General features: G+C 39.4%; 1 protein-coding gene across 19 annotated transcripts in view; it reads right to left on the bottom strand.

Moving 5' to 3' along the window:
• Positions 1–19720, bottom strand: part of ZC3H11A (zinc finger CCCH-type containing 11A) — a 42939-nt gene extending 23219 nt beyond the window's left edge. Inside the window, exons 1-6 of one of the 19 annotated variants that reach the window (XM_047703857.1) lie at positions 19567–19714; positions 19017–19078; positions 18771–18922; positions 12266–13757; positions 3843–4041; positions 2602–2721 (exon numbers count right to left, since the gene is read on the bottom strand). In XM_047703857.1, coding sequence (XP_047559813.1) covers positions 2602–2721; positions 3843–3896 — 174 coding nt within the window. In that variant the 5' untranslated portion in view covers positions 3897–4041; positions 12266–13757; positions 18771–18922; positions 19017–19078; positions 19567–19714. The other 18 variants (XM_047703869.1, XM_047703861.1, XM_047703863.1 and 15 more) reach the window with 18 other exon arrangements.
• Positions 19721–19981: the final 261 nt, after the last annotated feature.

The raw sequence follows: 19981 nt of genomic DNA, 5'->3' as shown, positions 1-19981 counted from the left end.
CTCTTTGGAAGACAGGCAGCACAGAATGCAGCTAAAAGGCCATAAATCTGGAGCCCACATGGAGTAGCTCTATGAGCCCAGGCCTAAAACTGCAGAGTCAGTCTCTTCCTTCCTTCCCTGCCTCCCTCAATTTAGTCCAAGGGCATTAGGTGAGGCTGAGAATGAGAGGTAGGCTCTTGCTGGGAGAGGGAAGGGCACATGGCCCAGACCAGAGTGTTAGAGCCTGACTGAATGAGGAAGGCACCATGTGACAAGGTTGAAGTGGCCTAGAGCATCAGAATTAAGGAGGGCCTGGCAGGGCATCTGTGTAGGAGCGTGCTAGAGCCTGAGCAGGGTAAGGAATGCTTCTGTGCAGAAGAAATCCCCGTGTAGGATGAGGAGAGTGTATTTATGGAGGGTGAGCCTAGAATGGACAACAATGACTAAGCGGCGTTAAGGCAGGCAGGGTCTTCCCAAGTGGGGACCTGGCACAGAGCTGGAACATAAGCAGGGTGAGAAAAGTAAGCATCTCACATGGGAGGGCTGCCACACACAGAGTAGCGGCGTCCAAAGGTGTGAAAAGGGCCATTCATGTGGAGAGGAGTCAAGAGTAGGATGTTGGTCCTCGCATGGTGAGGACGAGGTGCTTATGGTGGAGCAAGGAGAGAGGCCTGGTACAGGGTCACTGGAACCAAAACAAGGTGAGAAAGATGTCCCTGTAGGAGAGCAGCCTTGTGTGTGATGTCAGAGCCTGAGGGGAAGGAAGAGGCTGGGAATGGTACTGGCTTACCCAAAAAGGGGTCTGATAAAACCAGTGTTCTTAAGGACAAGTTTCTCAATTTTGGAGAAGAAAGTTACAAGTATGGAAAAAAGAGAAGCTTAGACTGAAACCTGCAGTGCCATCTATATGAACTCATGACTTCCAACACACAGACATAAAGAATAAATGATGATGGAAATATGTGTATGTAAATCCATTTATACATTCTTGTTCTGTCCACCGCAGGCCTGGAAGCAGTGAGACTCCAGGAGCTGCCCAAATCTTATTTCTATATGTATCATTCTTTACTAAAAGGATCCAGGGCTCCTTAGAGAAATGACTAATTCCAGGACAGGAGGAGGAAAAATATAGGATGAGCCTGAAAAATCTTGTCAGGCCAGAACACACAAAGGTGTTCAAGAAATGAAGAAAACATCAGAAGGACAAAAAATCAGCTTGAACAGCTGTCACTGGGCAAATGTGGGTCAATCTGAGGATTAAAAATGATAGTAATGGAGTACAACACACTGAATAAAAGAGGAAACCATGAGTTCACAAACACAAATAAGTGGGAAAAAACTGAAAATTTGGTGAGAAATGGGAGAGCAGGGTCTCAAAGTACCTCTCCACAAAATGCATATTAGTTACAAAGAAAAAATCTTTACAGTCAACTAATTTGGTACAAACCACCTTAGAAAAGTGATCCAAGTTACCACTACCAGTAATGGGATAATGAAAATTGTATGTCTGTGCAACCTAATAGTGTGCACTGAGAGGAATTATGATATTCCTTCCAGTGGTACATAACTTGAACTTAGTAATGAGGAAATACCAGAGAAACCCAAATTGAAGGATGTCCTACAAAATAACTAGCCTAGAACTACCAGAAGTGTTAAGACGAATGAAAAGTAAAGAAACACTGAGCAACTGTTTAAGAATTAAGAATTAATTAAGAATGTTTAAGAATGAGAGAGCAATGCCAACTATATTCGACACTCCATTCCGGACTTGCTCCATCTGCAATAAAGGACGTAACTGGTACAGTGGCAAAACTTGAACGGGTTCTGAGGTTTACATGAAGGTAAACTATCCGTGTTAACTTCCTAATTTTGATGGTTGTATTACAGTTATCCAGGAGAATGTCCTTGCTTGTAGGAAATATTCATGAACATATTTGGGAGTGACAGGGAATGTCAGTTTACTCTCAAGTGGCTTAGAAAAATGTTTTATAATGTACTTGCGGGTTTTCTCTAAGTTTGAGACCGTTTAAAATAAATAGAAAGGGGTGTCTGGGTGGCTCAGTGGGTTAAAGCCTCTGCCTTTGGCTCAGGTCATGATCCCAGGGTCCTGGGATTAAGCCCTGCATCGGGCTCTCTGCTCAGCAGGAAGCCTGCTTCCCCCTCTCTCTCTGCCTGCCTCTCTGCCTACTTGTGATCTCTGTCATATAAATAAATAAAATCTTAAAAAAAATAAAATAAATGGAGAAATAGAAATATTCCCCAAAGACACATATATCATTTCTACACTTCAGATACATTACCGAACTGGCTCCCAGAATGATACCAACTCATACTCCAAAATATCAAGATATTAAGTGAGCATTATAACAGAAATTTCATTACATCATTAAAAAAATTTTAATCTGTACATTATATATGAGGTGTCATTTCTTAAGCAGGCTCCATGCCCAGTGCAGAGCACGACATGGGGATTGATCTCAGAACCCTGAGATCATGACCTAAGCCAAAATCAAGAGTCAGATCTTAACCAACTGAGCCACCCAGGTGCCCCTTTCTCCCTATATTTTTTATTGGCCCATCACAACACCAGGCTGCTTATTATAACACAAACTGAAAACTTACGTCAATCTCCATGTGCCGGAACCTGCACACCTGTCGAAAACAGCGCCCCTCTTGCCATAATGTGCAAACAGTTTCATTTCCTAGCGCAGCTTCACAGTGACGGAAGGGACAGCTGTCACCCTGTAAATGAAAAGAATACAGAAAAGAACTGTGGTACCAAAACAGATCCTAGGTAAAGTGTGCACCGTAACAGTGTCCTGGAATCCAGACAAACAAAAAGGAGTAAGGAAAGACAGGCAAGGTAGAAAACAGAGATGGAAGACAAGAACAATCGGAGGTCAACAAATTTATAATTTCCTATGACCTACTCCTTGACAGTTTCCTTCATTTGATTTCAAAATATAAAGTGACATGAGCGGAAACAGGGCTGAAAAAGATAAGTGGGAGTATTTTAAGTGGTACTCTTTAAAAAAAATGTATTTATACTTCAAAACCATTTCATGCATCTTGACTTGTGTAACTAGCTTTTGATGGAAAATCACAAAGAGATGAGGCTTTAAGTATAATTCCATGCTTCATTATGTACTTCTACAAAGCAGTATCTGAAACACAATGCTGTATATGCTCAGAGCTTTGCTCAAAACTGATCATTTTAAACAGAGCCCACAGATATTTCAGAAATTTTTCTAACAATATATACACCTGTAGAATTAGTCAGAAAGGTACAGAAGAGTGGACAGATCTGAATGGAGCTGCAAAAGAACCAAGCAGAAAAACAGGAAGTTTTGACAGAAAAAGCAAAAATGCTACAAAAGCATATTTAGAAGAATGGCTTCATTATTCAGCAGGAAATCTGAAGAAAAAAGTCAAATTCAACCCACAACAGTTTCTAGAAGTACAATACAACCCACCCATTCATTTAGTACAAGTAAATAAAGCCAAAGTTTACAAGCCAGGCCAAAGTACTCCTAATTCAAATCAAATGCACCCTGAACAGGGGTAATTATTAATAGGTAACTATTAATTATGAACAGATGATTATTACCAGTAAGAGAACAGTGAATGATGACTATATGCTGTGGACTTTCTCACTTTTGTAGAACATGAAGAACATAAATGAAGAGAAAAAAAAGATGAATAATGAATTCTCCTAAGAGTACTATTCTCTACTAAGAAAACTGTAGCAGATAATAAATGGCTGAACAAAACAAAACATGAACATTTAGTATACTGGGAAAATCTTATCAGATCTTATTAGAGAAATTACAGAAAGAACTGATTTTAAAGGTGCCAATTCTTACTTTGGTACATGTAGAATAGAAAAAAAAATAGCAGTCTTCTCCTTGATTAGGCATGCTGAGTAGATCCTTATATCAGAAATGGCTTCTTGAAAGCAAGCCACTGCTTCCTCAAGGCGAGGGCTAGCTCCAAGTCCTCTTGAAATGGGTTTAGTCTTCCAAAAGACAACTCAATCAGAGAAATCGTCTTTAAAATGCAATCCTAAAATGAGGAGACACGAATTAAAGTATTTCAGATAAATTCTTTCAGCTTCTTCCTCTAAATCATCTCAACTTAGAGCACATTGTTAAAACCAAATTTTAATTGTATTATGCTTGCCTATTTAGAGCTTTATGAACCCTGATTAACATTTTATTCTTATGTGAACATTATACATTCTCCTTTATAATGTGAAACTTTTGTTAAGGACACCTATGCCCTTCTTTTGTATTCTATATGGAACTCGTTACATTACTTCAGCAGAAGATTAAATAAGCCCTAACTCCATAAACGATCTACATTTTAGGTCATGAATGGGACTTAAACATTATTTTACAAAGGATATTTGCTAAATCTACAATCCTCACAAACTAGGTATTTTTCATCTGACAGAAGTCCCAATATTTTCACAAGCATTTTTATTCCAAAAGTATGTAATTATAAGTAGGTGGGAAAAACTGCCTCACTAGAATAACTGAAACAATTACCCTAGAATCAGCCTATGTAATGAAGATGGCCAAGGAATGTAATTGCACACCAATCACAACAAGGAGAAGTGGTCACTGGATTCTTCCAGTAAGGCAGTGCTTACAAAAAACCCAACTGACCCCACCCTCAGCCCTTGCCACACCCAGGCCCCACACCGAAGTGTTCCAGAAAGCTTCTACGAAAGTAAAAACACACGATAAGAGCACATATCAGAATGTGGAAAGGGTTTCTGCAGACTCATACATCAGAAGACCAGGTTTCAGAAACACTGATCTACAACTTGAAATCAATTAAATCAAAGTCAATCATATCTCCCACGAATTAATAATCCGAATCCAAGAAAAGGCAGCCACAATAAAAACCAGCCTGGAAGTCAGCAACCTAGGTTAGGAATTAAGAGTCTGCCATTAAACATATACTACAACCTTTAAAATCTGCAATACCCTCTGACTTACAATTTCATTTCTAGAACTTATTTTGAGGTAAATACTCAACCAATATGCAAGGTAGTAATACACAAAAAGTTCATTACCACTTCGCTTCTAATAATGAAAGCACATCTAGACATCTAAATGTTCAGAAACTGGGGTCTGTTTTAAAAAATTATGGTACACCCAAGCGATGTGATAATATGCAGCGTATTACAAATTTTGGTACCAGGAAATGAGGTGTGGCTGAAAAAAAAATCTAAAAATGTGGAAGCAGCTTTGAAATCAGGTCACCAGTAAGAGGCTGAAGACTTTTGAGGCACTCAACAGAAAAAGCCTAGAAGAAACTATTACCAGAAAATCTGACACTAAAGGAGCTTCTGGTAAGGTTTCTGTGGAAGCATTATTAAGAGAATTAAAAGACAAGTCACAGACTGGGAGAAAATCTTTGTAAAATACATAACTCATAAAGGACTGGTATCCAAAATATACAAAGAACACTTAAAACTCAACAAGAAAACAACTCAAAGAACAGGCAGAAGATATACATAGACACCTCATCTAAGATGACACACAGATGGTAAATGAACATATGAAAAGACACTCAACATCCTGTCATTAGGGAATCGCAAATTCCTTTTAGAATAGCCAAAATCCTGACCACTGGCACCACTAAATGCTCGTAAAAATGAAGCAAGAGGGTTTGGAAGAATAAGACCAAAATGTTAGCATCAGTTACTACTTGAGTGGTTGGTAGGATTGTAGGTGGCTATTTATTATTTTGTTTTATGCTTAGCTAAGCATTTGATTTTCTAATACAAGGCAACATATATATAATAAAGAATTTAAGTCTGCCTTAACTGGCTTGCCAGTCACTGATCCACTACAGAGTGGGACAAGGACTGGACCTTTAATAGCACCCCACTGATCCACTAATAGGATTTCTCTGACCCCAAACACAAGGAATGTGTTCTGTAATGGAGGGTACACCAAAAGGTAATTAAATAAACTGCCTCAGGGACGCCTGGGTGGCTCAGTTGGTTAAGCAGCTGCCTTCGGCTCAGGTCATGATCCCAGCGTCCTGGGATCGAGTCCCACATCGGGCTCCTTGCTTGGCAGGGAGCCTGCTTCTCCCTCTGCCTCTGCCTGCCACTCTGTCTGCCTGTGCTCACTCTCGCTTCTCTCTCTATGACAAATAAATAAATAAAATCTTAAAAAAAAAAAAAAAAAAACTGCCTCAAAAAAAAAAAAAAAAAAAAAAGGACCCAAAATGCCCCCTCAAACATAAAAACTGCCTCAAGTCTCTAAAGGATATCCAAATAATTACAATGACACATACACAAAAAGTAAAGGTATTATTGAGAGAAGAATGAAAAAGTTTTACAATAGAAAAATATTTTAGAAAAGACAAAAAAAAAAAAAGGTTAAAGATCAATTTCTTTTATTTATTTATTTATTTATTTGTTTGTTTGTTTGCCAGAGAGCAAGCAGGAGCAGCAGAGGGAGAGGGAGAAGCAGGCCCCCTGCTAGCGGGGAGCCCCATGTAGGGCTTGATCCCAGGACCCCGGGATCAAGACTGGGCCCAAGGCAGTTGCATAACCAATTGAGCCGCTCAGGTGGCCTGATCAATTTCAATCTTGAAAACAATATCCCAAAGAATATCAAACCAGTGCTGTTTCAGGAACCCCCAACCTACTAATCAAAATGTTACTTATGAAACAGTAATAAAACAGTATGAATTGCATATTAGGGTTTGTTGTTGTTTTGCCTTAAAAAAGAAAATTAGGCTCTGCAAAAATCCCTCCGAAGTAGAGCATGAAGACTGAATGCTGAGCAGATGGATGCGGCCTTACTAATGTTTCAACAGAAGTTACTTCATGTATCTGTTTTAAACACTGAACTTCTGTTATCTTTCTTTTGGGGTGGGGGAGAGAATATAACTGCTATTCAAGAAAATGGCCAAAATACCTTTCCCCAGAAATTAAAAAAAAAAAAAAGTTGACAGTAATCACTACTACCTTAAGTTTGCAAAGACTCAAAACCTAGATGCATACTGATAAATGTTTTTTAAAGAGCTTTATTTGAGACAGAGAGAGAGGGAGGAGAAGAGGGAGAAGCGGGCTCGCAGCTGAGCAGGGAGCCCAATGCAGAGCTTGATCCCAGGACCCCAAGATCACAGTCTGAGCCAATGGCAGCTAGCTGCTTAACTGACTGAGCCAGGAGCCCCCATTCTGATAAATTTCTTAAGCTTTAAAAGTTAAAACAGAAGTATTCATGATGCCAAGAAAATATGAATACTTTTCAATAGCAAAAGTAGGGAAGCCAAGATGAGTGACTGGCCCTCTCCAATCCTACCCCTAAATTAATGTAGGAAAAAGGAGAAATTCCTTTAAAACTGTCACGTTCTCAGTAAGCTTTAAAGGATACAGCTTGAGGGGATCCTGAGTGGTTCAGCTGGTTAAGCCTATGACTTGATTTCAGTTCAGGTCAGGATCTCAGGGTTGTGAGATCAAGCCCGATATTGGGTACCACACTGGGTGATACAAAGGAATATATCATTACGAAAAAGAGTGGAAACAAAAGTTAGTTCAAAAAATAAGAAAAATCAAATTTCTTGCTTCCCCCAAGAGATTTTTTTTAAGAAATTACTTGAGAGATAAGAGCATTCGTGTGTGTGCAGTGGGAGGGACAGAGGAAGATGGGGAGAGAGAAAAGCAGATGCCCTGCTGGGCGGTAAGCCCAACTCAAGGCTGGATCCCAGGGTTCTGAGATTATGACCCGAGCTGAAATCAAGAGTCAGTCGCTTAACTGACTAAGCCGCCCAAGAGAGATTTCAATACAAGTAAGAGCACAATAAACTGATGGAAAACACTAAAACTGAATTTTAAGATACTGTCAGGATCTCTCTCAGAATGCTGAAAGATATCAACACGAGAAAAGGTATAGAAGATGGAAATTATTCCAGGAGACTTAATTTCTATACAATGGAAATTCTAAAAGGGATGAAATTGATAGAGCTAATAATAAAATAACAATTTCCCTAAACTGAATAAACTTTAGTCATTAAATTAAAAGGGGGTTCATCAGGGACGCTTGGGTGGCTCAGTGGGTTAAGCACCTGCCTTCGACTTGGGTCATGATCTCAGAGTCCTGGGACTGAGTCCTGCATCCGGCTCCTTGATCAGCAGGGAGCCTCTTTCTCCCTCTGCCTGTTGTCTCAGACAAATAAATAAAATCTTAAAAAACAAAACAAAACAAAACAAAAACAAAAACAAAAAGGAGTTCATTAAATGCCAGGCAGGAAATTTCTTGAAAGACGTCTCTACTGGGGTGCCTGGCTGGCTTAGTCAGTGGAACATGCAACTCGTGATTTCAGGGTTGTCAGTTCAAGTCCCATGTTGGGTGTACAGATCGCTTAAAAAAAAAAAAATCATAAAGACATCTTTACTATACCAGAGGTATGCTGAGAATTTTGAATTCCAATGCATAAAGATAGAATCATACAGATTTCTAGGAAAAAGTAGACTAATAACAGAAAATCGGATTTGACATCTAACACACCTGACTCTCTACATGCCAAAAGACAAAATGCTACATACCAGAATTTAAAGGGAAGATTATGCCCTTAGATTTGGCCTTTCAAATTACATTTCAGTATCTCAGGATTTGGAAAAAGTTTTAGACATAAAGTCTCAAAAAGTATATCATCTATATATTCCACATATTGAAAAAATTACTTAAGGGAGTATTCTAGGTTGAGAAAAAGAACTTCACTTCCACTATTTCACTGTTTTTTAAAAAGTTTTAAAACAACTGCTTTGGATATCTTATTTGGGACACAGCTGATAAATCCGAAATAAAGCAAATCAAACCACACTACATTAAAAAAATTAGATCACATAATCAAAAAACATTTATTCCAGGAGTAAGAGTGACTTAACATTTAAAAAAATTCATTATTCATAAATGTAATGAGTAAAGGGGGATAAAAAGAAAAACTCTGGTATCTTAAAATTTCTTCTTTTTTTTTTTTAAGATTTTATTTATGTGATAGAGACAGAGACAGCAAGCATGAGCAGGGGGAGGGGTATAGGGAGAGGGAAAAACAGCCTCCATGTTAAATGTGACATGGGGCTCCATCCCAGGACCTCAAGATCATGACCTAAGTCGAAGGCAGATGTTAACCAACTGAGCAACCAAGATTCCCCAGATTAATCTTAAAGTTCCAAAAAAGAAAACATGGTTTTACAAGACCAGTGCTCTCACCCCTGAGCTATGGAGCCGAGAAGACATGGTTTTAAAAAAGGATTTAAAAATAGTATTTAAAAAAGGTAAAAATGCAGCATATAGTTCTGATAAAAACTCAGTAAATTACAAGTGACCTCCTTGGCATACATGCACTCAGTCATCAGAAAACATGAGCACAAGCAATATGGCAAACAATGGAAGTGACCTCACTCTGGACGAAAAAGGAGCCCTTGTTGTCTCCATTATCCAACATTCAGAGTCTGGTACATGAGTTAAGGAAATGTATAAAGACTAGAAAGGCGGCGGCAAAAAAAAAAATTTAGTACCTGCAGATTATATGCTTGCAAACTAGCAAATCCAGCAATCAACTAAAACATAATTAAAATAAGGTATTTTGGGGGTGCCTGGGTGGCTCCGTGGGTTAAAAACCTCTGCCTTCGGCTCAGGTCATGGTCCCGGGGCTTGAGCTCCGCATGGGGCTCTCTGCTCCGTCGGGAGCCTGCTTCCTTCTCTCTCTCTCTGCCTGCCTCTCTGCCTACTTGTGATCTCTGTCTGTCAAGTAAATAAATAAAATCTTAAAATAAAATAAAATAAGGTATTTTTAAAAATTGGTAAATTTCCTATGTGCTAGCTTGGTAACAAAGTCCCATTCACAATAAAGCTATAAAATATATAGGAAGAAAATGAAGTATACAAAACCTACACTAAAAAAAACTGAAAAACTATGACACTACTAAGGCACTGAAGATCTGGATAATGAAGAATGAATGGAGTAGAGGCTTAAAGCAGTTTACTTCTCCAAATAATCACATCAGGTGATAACAGTTTATTATTGGAACCTGATGGACTGTAAAATCATCTTGAATAACCAAGAGAGACAAGGAAAAATTTTAGAAGTGGGGCACCTGGATGGCTCAGTGTGTTAAGCCTCTGCCTTCAGCTCAGGTCATGGTCTCAGGGTCCTGGGATCAAGCCCCACATCGGGCTCTCTGCTCAGCAGGGAGCCTGCTTCCCTCCCCCTCTCCTGGCCCTCCACCTGCCTTTCTGCCTATTTGTGATCTGTCAAATAAACAAACAAAATCTTAAAAAAAAAAAGAAAAATTTTAGAAGGACCTCCCTCTCCTTGATATTATAAGGGATGTGAAATATATCATTTAAGTGTAGTATTTTCAAATGAGTGTAAGAGCCACAGAATTTGAGCAAGCCCACAAATGTGATTTGTGAAAAAAGTAGCATTTGAAATTAACAACAAAAAAACTGGCCTCCCATTTGAAAAAAAAAAAATTCTACTTCATACAAAGAGGTTCCAAGGGAATAAAAGCAAAGATGGCAAAGAGGCTTTTTTAGCTCACTAACCAAAGCACTATACTAAGATTCTGGGAGTGCTTAAGGTGGCTCAGCTGGTTAAGCGTCTGCCTTCATCTCAGGTCATGATCCCAGGGTTCTAGAATCAAGTCCTGCACTGGGCTTCCTGCTCAGCGGAGAATCTACTTCTCCCTCCCCTCCACCCCACTCATGTTCTCTCTCTCAATCTCTCTCTCTTTCTCACACACCAAAAAAAAAAAAAAAAAAAAAAAAAAAAAAGATTCTGAATAACTGTGCTCAGCAAAAAGGAAAGCAGTATTTGACACCTTTATTGACCATACTCATGGGAAGGAGAGGCAATGCCATAACTACAATACCTAGATTACATTTAAAATTTTTTATTTAAATTCCAGTTAGTTAACAAACAGTTTAGTATTAAGTTTCAGGTGTACAAGAGTGATTCCACACTTCCATACCACACCCAGTGATCAACACAAGTGCACTCCCACACTCCTTAATCCCCATCACCTATTTCATTCATCATCCCACCCACCTCCCCTCTGGTAACCATCAGCTTGTTCTCTATAGTTGAGTCTGTTTCTTGGTTTGCTTCTCTCTCTCTCTCTCTCGTTATCCCCTTTGCTTGTTCTGCTTCTTAAATTCCACGTTATGAGTGAAATAATATGGTATCTTTCTCTGACTCTTTGCTTAGCATTATACTCAAGCTCCATCCATGTCATTGCAAATGGCAAGATTTAATTCTTTCTTACAGGTAATTGCATACTGTTTGTTTGTGTGTGTGTGTGTGTGTGTGTATATATATCCCACATCTTCTTTAATCCATTCATCAACTGATGGGACACTTGGGCTGCTTCCATAATTTAGCTATTGTAGAGAATACTGCAATGAACATCGGGTGCCCGTAACCCTTTGAATTAGTATTTGTGTGTTCTTTGGATAGTAGCGTGAATGCTGGATCACGCTAGACTGCATTTTTAATATAAAAAATATAACCATCTAAGTACTGCAAAAAACATTATATAGGTTTTTTTTAATAAGCTCAGATTGAAAAAAAACTTTTCCTAGCATGAAACCAGTTAAGAATCATAATAAAAATGATAGATTTTGACATAAAATGAAAAACAGTTATATAGCAAAGGATTAGCAACATGACCAAATATTAATATTTTTACTAAAAAGGATATATCGAGGACTTTTACAAATCAAAAAAGACATCATCAATTAGTAAACTGGTATACCTCTTTACAGAACTGTAATTCTACAAATTTACATCTGAGAACTGGTTCTAGGGAAACAGCTCACAGAGGGCTGTTACTGGATATGTGCTATTTTTATTTTTAATGGCAAAACCCCAAATGTCTATCAATGAGAAATATATTAAACTATAGCACTTCCATAAAAAGCAGTAACATCTTGTCGTTAAAAACAACAAATGAGGCACAACTCTGTGCACGGATATGGAACTATGTCATGACACTGACAGTGCTTTCCTAGGAAGAAATGCAACCACAGGGAGATTCCACCTTAGTATACTGCTTTTCCCTTTTTTGTGCATGTACTATCAAAAAAAAGGGGGAGGGGAAGGAAATGTTTCCATCCCTAAACCAAAAGCTTGTAAGTAATTACAAGAAAAAAAGAGCCTGACAATGATTTCTTTCCTTGATTCAGGAAAATTATGCCTTAAAATTACAAAAATATTCACTCCTTTAATGAGAAAAACCCATTCCCACACTTACATTAGCTGGTTGCTCTCAACAGGAACCTCTGTGTCTTCACTGAGTTCCAATCTATTACGCCTGTAGGTCGAACCAACACTCAATCCATGAATTAATAATAATGGGGCAGAAAGAATTTTCCTCCTCACATTGCCAAGGAAACCTCTCAGCCACAATTCAAACACAGGACGTGTTTTTAAAACATCTCCCAACTACTGGGAGATTAAGTCCATTCGAATAACCTTTGTCAGACTGGAGACAGCTAGGCTTAGTTATCTCCTCAAAAACAAAAACAAAAATAAAAACCAACAAAAACAGAGTTCATTTAAAGATGAACTTCAGAGTCAAAGGATTATTGGGAAAAAAAAAAAAAATCCATCTTCCATAGCCGAACAATAGAATTTAAAAAGAAAGAAGAAAAAGAAAAAAGAAAAAGAACACCAAAATTCAATAAGATCCAATTTCTGGTCTTCAAGATTTCTTCACCTATTAAGAAAAAAACAGAAACCTTCCCCCATCTTTATTATCTGTATAATAAAAGCATACTTGTATGAAAAAATATAAAGTGTTTTATGTATATAATATACATATACATATATACTAACTGGCTTATACACACACACACACATATACACAAATGTGTAGAAATAAAACATCTGGGTAAGTTTTCCCTTTTAAAACACACTACAAAAGCCTTCAGATTTGGGTTCATTATAAAAATAGTGAACTTACTCTTATACCAAAGTATCATGACGTGTATCGGTATGTCACACTAAATTTTGCCCAGCCCACAGAATAAACATGAAGGGAAAGCCTTACACATGAATCAATGTGTATAATACGGATGTACGTACATCATTATCATATTTATCATCTTCAGGGAGTGTTTAACCAAAAAAGATAGAAACGTATAGTTATCGAGTAACTACAGAGCGGCACAGCAAGCTGTGGAAGGCAGAGCAGCATTACAGCCATCCTGAACTGGTGCGGTCAAAATACAGAAAGCTTCTATCTAAGGGAAGACTTTTTCTTCCAGTGTCACTGGCATGACATTCAATATCGGCCCTGCGAAGGCTTGCTTACGCAGCCTAGTTTCTTTTTTTTTTTTTTCCCCCCACAAGTGATAGCTCAACTAAAGACTTTGTAATTATTCAATTACTCCAGTTAGTAAAAGGGTAAACTTTTGGAGTTGAAATTTCATTTCACAATGGTACATTTACCATTTAAGAATTAAAAAAAAAAAAAAAAAACCAAAAAACAAAAAACCCAAAAAAACAAAAACAAAAAACGATTTTGATACATAGAAATGAGTTCTAAATTTTGAAACCAGCCCCGTAACAAAGCAATTTTGATTCTCATGTAATAAATACTACATAATTTCTAGGCTAAATCTTGCCAAATACTATCCAAGACAAAACTAAAATCGAAACTTAAAAAAAAGTGGACACCTTTTACTCACACTTAATACTAGTCAATTTTCCAGGAAATTTTTGGGCAGGGAATATCCCCAAATCTAAAATGAAAAAAAGGAAAAATTGGGATCTCACATTAGTTATTCAGTCTGAAACTTGTAATAGACTTTTACTAAAAGTCATCATTTTCTGGCCTCCCACTCAACCACAGAAACATACTTTAAGAGTGGAAAGGGACTTTAAAGATCACGGAGATCAATTCTCTCATTTTACCAGTGAGGTAATGATTCCTAAAATCTGAAAATATTGAGTGCTTATGTTTAGCTAAGATTAAAAGCCAAAAAACAATCTCACAGTTAAGAATACAGCATTATGGATCATTCAGCATATATATTTAAAGACATTTAAAATCACTTAAAATTAGAGAAACATTCTTTGGGAAATGGACACAGTATTTGTCAAAAGTATGCTCCTGGGGCTTTTACTCCAATTTCAATTCTTGTAAACTTTTTAATGTCATTTGCCCATACATTTGTAAAAAGTTCCCATACAATCTTTTGTTGTTTTTACACTATTTTCTAAAGGTTAAAAAAGGCAATTCAAAAACTAAAAATAATTTTTTTATTGTTTTCTATGTTTTCCTTTTGCACAGATCCAATCCTAAATATAAAGGGTAACTCTATCACACTCAGTAAGTTGAAATGATAAAGCTGACCAGTATGAGGAGGCAATCAGAAATTTCCAAATTTCACTTTGTTTTTGCCAAGCTGTAAGTATGGATCAGGGATTTTAAAGAAACAGAAAAATGGGAGCAAGGGGGAGGAATAAACAGCTTAGGATACTTTTTTCCCTCAATTTCCTTGGTTTCAGAGCAATCAAACTTCTCATGATGGGAGAAATTTTTACTTAAAACCAATTACAAGTTTAATCTACCAGCCAGAAATAGCCTAAAGCCTTTCAATGCTGCACTATATTTTTTAGGTCAAAAAATATCTTTTCTCTCTTAATTGGTATAAACAAAATTTCAAAAGACAGGTACATTGAGTTACTACTGTGGAATTTTTAATCTTCACTTTGTCAGCATTACTATTACCACTGAGGAATTTTCAGCACGTTTTGTGTTTTCAGGTTTCCCCAGATTTGTGTATGAAGAATAATTAGTATAACTATATATAACAACTATAGCGATTCAGATACAGTAACATAGGAACAAGTTGCCCATTTCAAATGGAAAAAGGAAAAAGAAATTAAGGTAATATTTCTTTTTCATTGCTTTGAATAACTTCATTCCCAGGATCCCAGCTCAGAACCAATGTAGAATAATCATAGTTAACATTTTTCAAGTTCATTTTCAAAAACATCAGCTGTTCTATATTGTCAAAGTCCAGGCTCATGATCTGTTTTGGATGAAACTGGCTATTTGCAGTAAAGATACATTCGGACTGCCAACTACACATGGGGCAGCTTAGATACTGAATGGCAACTTGGGTCAAAGCTGGCCATATGCTCACCTTCCTCTGCCAGTAAATCAAAGGGTCACCACCTCCTGAGATATCTGAATACTTCTCTTTGAAGTATTCATCCACTACTGCTATGGCAGAAGGAAACATGAAGCTTTTGCTTCCAATGGCAACATTATCTACAGCTGAGCTATCAAAAGACCCTGAACTGGAGGTGCCTTCTCTTATAGATGAGGTAAACGAATCAGCTCCTACAATGGCTGGGGGACCAGAAGCATCTGACGTTGCAATATGGCACACCTCTGAAGATTCCATGTAATGGCAAACTTCTTCTGCAAGGATCTGCTTATAAGTTTCTAAATCAGCACCTTGAGGGAAAAAGTCTTCCAAACTGTTTTTAAAGCAAGGGTCTAACAAAGCAGCCAAGATACAGGGCTTGGATTTAAGCATGGCACTCAGTAGGGTATCAGTTTCAAGTTTCAGAGATAAACTGTCCACCAGATTGAGTGCCTGGGTAATACCTCTTATTTGAAAATCTTCTCTGAGTTTCTGCAGAGAAAGGAGCAGATGATGGATTAGGGGGAGCACCTGGTTCAATCCTGTGGTCTTGACACTCACTTTCTGGGTGGCTTCCTCAAATGGCTTAAGGATATCACAAACATAAGTCATTAAAGTCCACTGAAGTGAGGTGAGCACAACCCCACTAGCTCTACCCAGACTATGGTGAACTGAGTAGCAATGCTCCAAGAGCCATTTTAACATATAAAAGGTAGAAATCCAATGGCCAGTTTCATCCTGCTTCAAATTCTTCCACGGAAGCTGGTGATCATTTTGAAACTCCTGCAGAATCTGACGGGCCTTGACTGAATGACTAAAATGATGACAGGTTTTCCTGGCAGCTACTAACATATTCTCAATGCTTTTGTGCTCACAAAAAAAGTCCTGAATGACTATATTTAAACAATGCAGGAAGCATGGCACATGGGTAAAACCTCCATCTTTGATTGCATGTACCACGTTAGAGGAATTATCGGAAACAATAAAGCTAGGAATGAGGAAATTAGGAGAAAGCCACAAACCAATCTGGTCATTTAGTTCTTGTAAAATGTTGGTTATCAAGCAGTCTTTGGCCAACCCTGTTACACAAAGTACTGCCCACTTTCTGAAATTAGGGATCCTGCCATTACTGGAAGGTGCAGTTTCCAAAGAGACCCAGTGCACAGTCACGATGAAATAGTCAGTGGATGGGTCATGGGTCCATATGTCAACAGTCAGGTGGATCTTTTGGCTTTGAACATTCTCCAAAGTTAAGAAAATTTTTTCTCTGACCCAATCGTATAATTGAGGTACAGCCTTTGTGAAAAAGTAAGTCTCAGATGGTAACCTATAGTCAGGGGCCACAATCTGCATGAACCTCTGAAAGGCTGGGGTTGAGAAGTAGTTGTAAGGATGCATATCCTCCACGATCATCTGAATAATTGCCTGACTTATTTGACTTGAGACTGAATTTTCAGAATATGTTGTTTCTCTCTCCTGTGCATGTGTCAGAGTATCTTGCTCTGCAACAGGAATAGGACTCTCAGATCTTCTACTATTTTCAACCTCTAACACAGGAGGTTCATCTGAATCTGAGTCACTAAGGTCCTCAGCTGTTAAATCGTGGCTGCCTGTAGACTTCTCTCCATGCAGGGGATCCCTTAAGAGATCATTTCTCTCAGTCTCTCCCTCATCTAATCCATTTCCAACCGCACCACTGTCTTTGTTGGCAACAGCCCAATGGATGGGATGTGTGGCCTGCAGGTGACGTTGAAGTGTTGAAGTTCCTAAGTGAGAACCTGGCCTACCCCGGCTCACACTTCTTTTACATATATTACACACAGCTCTTGAGATGTGCTGAGGATCAGTATAAAAAAAATTCCAAACTGCAGATGTCTTGGCTCTTGTTCCAGGAATTAAGGCATGCTTGACAATGTTACTTTTGATAAGAAATCTCCCTCTTTCTGCCCTCAGGGCATCAGACACTGATTTATCACGTTTCTTACCCATTCTCTTTTCATCTAATGGATCAGTAGACATATATTCGAAGCTTCCATTGCTTCCAGCAGAAGAGGGAGATAAAGGCACATCCAAAGTAAAATCCTCTTCCCCACTAGTGACTCCATATTTGTTGGCCCTGGTCCAGTGAGGTGAATGCCTTGCCTGCAAATGTCGCTGTAGCGTAGATGTCCCCAGATGGCTGCCTGGTTTACCCCTGCTAACACTTTTTTCACAGAGGTTACAAATAGCCCTCCAGGTATACTGGGGGTCGACATGAAAGAAGTGCCATACGATGGAGGTCTTGGCTCTGGTACTAGGTAGATAAATCTGTTTTTCTATATTGCTCTCAAAAAGACTTTCTTCATCCTGCTCATGGGCACTGGAAGTTAATAAAGCAGGGGCATCTGCAACAGGCCTCCCAGATCCTAAATCTTTACTGAACTTTTTCGCAAGGATCAGTTTTTTTCTTCGCCTTTTCCCCTTAATCCGTAAGCCCTTCTTTCTTTTCTTTTTAGCAGGCAATTTTGCCTCTTTATCCATTCCTTCTGCCACCATCTTTCCCTCTACCACATCTTCTTCATCTGTATTAGAATTAATAGGAACACATCCCAGAATCCCAGCACCACTAAATGTGCTGCATCGTCTTCCAGAAGAGAGTGAGGAAACTGGTACACTTAAGGTACATACACTCATTCTCTTTGTGTCTCCAAAATTCGTACCAGAATCTGTTAGTGGGTTTATTACTCAAGTAGAAATACAGCTGTTCCTCTCTAATTGCATTACCTTGTCTCCAATTTCTATGGGGAATCAAATTCCCCTTGGAACAATGACTTCCAAGCCAGGTTATTTTTGGAGGAAAAGTGACAGCAATGGAGAACATTCCCAAACTCTTTTCTTAGAGGGCTTTATGATCCCTTCCAACTTCTGAGTTCTGAATCTGATTTCAAATAGTCCAATCTCTTCATGTTATAGAAAACAAGAACTTGAGGTGCACTTTCCCAGAGTCAGAATTAGTAGCAGCTAGAAGCCAGGTCTTCCAAATCCCAGGCCCATGTTCTTTCTGCTTCATCAAGAACTACATCTCCTTGAAATGCCTTCAGCTTTAAAAATATGTATTTTAATGATGCATCATGGTAGCGACATCAATTTCCCTTAATTCTGAAATTATTCTCAGGAAATTTCACTTAAACAAAAACATAGTGCATCATTCAACATTCATCATTTAGGACTGTGATTTGACAATACAACCCAAAAAGTCAATTCTGGGAATATAAAGCAGACTCCACATACTGGTCATTAACAGCAAATGCTAGTTGAGCCCTTTCAGCTCTAAAGAAAAATAGCACAATTTTTAAAAATGTAGATGGCTTTAAAAAAAGTGTTTTGAGAATAAAAATTTGGGTCACAAGCTGCGTTTTCAATTTACTGTTTGTATCAAGAGTTAATCCAAATTTAGTTTTCAGACATTTTTAGACTGGAGAAGCTTTACTGCCTGTAAATGAGTAACTCAGGAGTTGAACTCTATATGAACAGCAAAAACTGAAATGTGAGCTTTAAATCACTTTCATTCCTTTTCGGTTGATCCCTCCCCTTCCCCCAATACCTACATACATTTACCCTAAAAAGCATCGCTATCACTAGTTCCACAGCCTCCTTCTCAAGGTCCAGAACCAAGGCCTGCAAGATGTCAACAACATGGGCCTTCCCCATAGGAATCCGCACCGATTATGGGACTTTAGGGGGTGTTCTTCATTACGATTTCATCAATCCTACAAGGAGAACGGAAGTGTCCCTGTTGTTCTTGACTCCGATGCGGAGGGCTGGGGTGGGAGTTAATTAAGGTAGGGAAGGGGTGTAGGATACCGGATTTAGGTCGGTGGCTTTCAGTATGTGGAGTTTGAGAGTATCTCCCAAGTAGTGGGACCCTGGAGAGGAATGAGAGTAGGTAAATTCAGCTCCTGGCACTCAGTTTGATTTAGGCAGTGGGGGTCCGCTAAACTAGGGAAAGTGTCGCGAAGAAAGCAATCTAGTGTCAGTTCTCTCTCCGGGAGACCGGGAACAAGTCGGCTTTCCGGGGCTGCTCCCGGCTCCTACGGTTTCGCCAACACCGGATGTGGGGGAGGGGAAGAAGGTTGTTGGGAAAGGAGCAGGCGCCGTAGGGGTGGGGTGCAGGGGGTGGGGGTGGGGTGGATGGAACTGGGAGCGGGAGCCCCGGGCTCCCAGCTCGCTCCGGCGAGGGCGGCGAGCGGGAGGTGGGGGAGGAGGGTCGTTACCGCTGGGCCTAAGGACCCGCTCAGACTTCCCGGGCTAGGCCGCAACCCAGGGGCGAGGGGAGGCCGCGGCCACTCCCCTCGCCCTCTCCCCCACCTCCCTTGCCCCGAGCCACCGGGAATCAAAAAACGGGTCTAGTTACCAGAGAACAGAAACTTTACCGAACCGCCGACACTGTCCCCGACTCCCGCTTGCTGCCACGTCTTTCTTCTTTCTTAGCCGCTGCCGCCCGCCGTCCTCACAGCAGCAACACCAGCAGAAATCCAAGACTGCCAGCGTCAAAGATGGCGCCTGGCTACGGGCTCAGCTCTAAGACCCGGCCAGTAAAAGTGCCAGCACGACGCAATGCGAGAGGATTCTGGGAGTTGTAGTTTCCTCTATGAGGCGATGCTTAAGATGGCTTCCCTGGGTCGTAGGGTCACGTGAGAGGGGAGGCGTTACGACGTCGGGTGTCTTCGTTTTGGGGAGAACACGTTTTTAGAAATTTACGGGTTTATTGTAACTGTCTTTGATTTAAAAAGCTTTTTAATCAAATGAGGCGATAAGCAAGAAAGCCG

Source organism: Lutra lutra, chromosome 15, assembly GCF_902655055.1.
Source record: "Lutra lutra chromosome 15, mLutLut1.2, whole genome shotgun sequence".
Taxonomy (NCBI): domain Eukaryota; kingdom Metazoa; phylum Chordata; class Mammalia; order Carnivora; family Mustelidae; genus Lutra; species Lutra lutra.
Note: the sequence above shows the minus strand (reverse complement) of the source record. Positions and strands in the feature narration are given on the sequence as shown.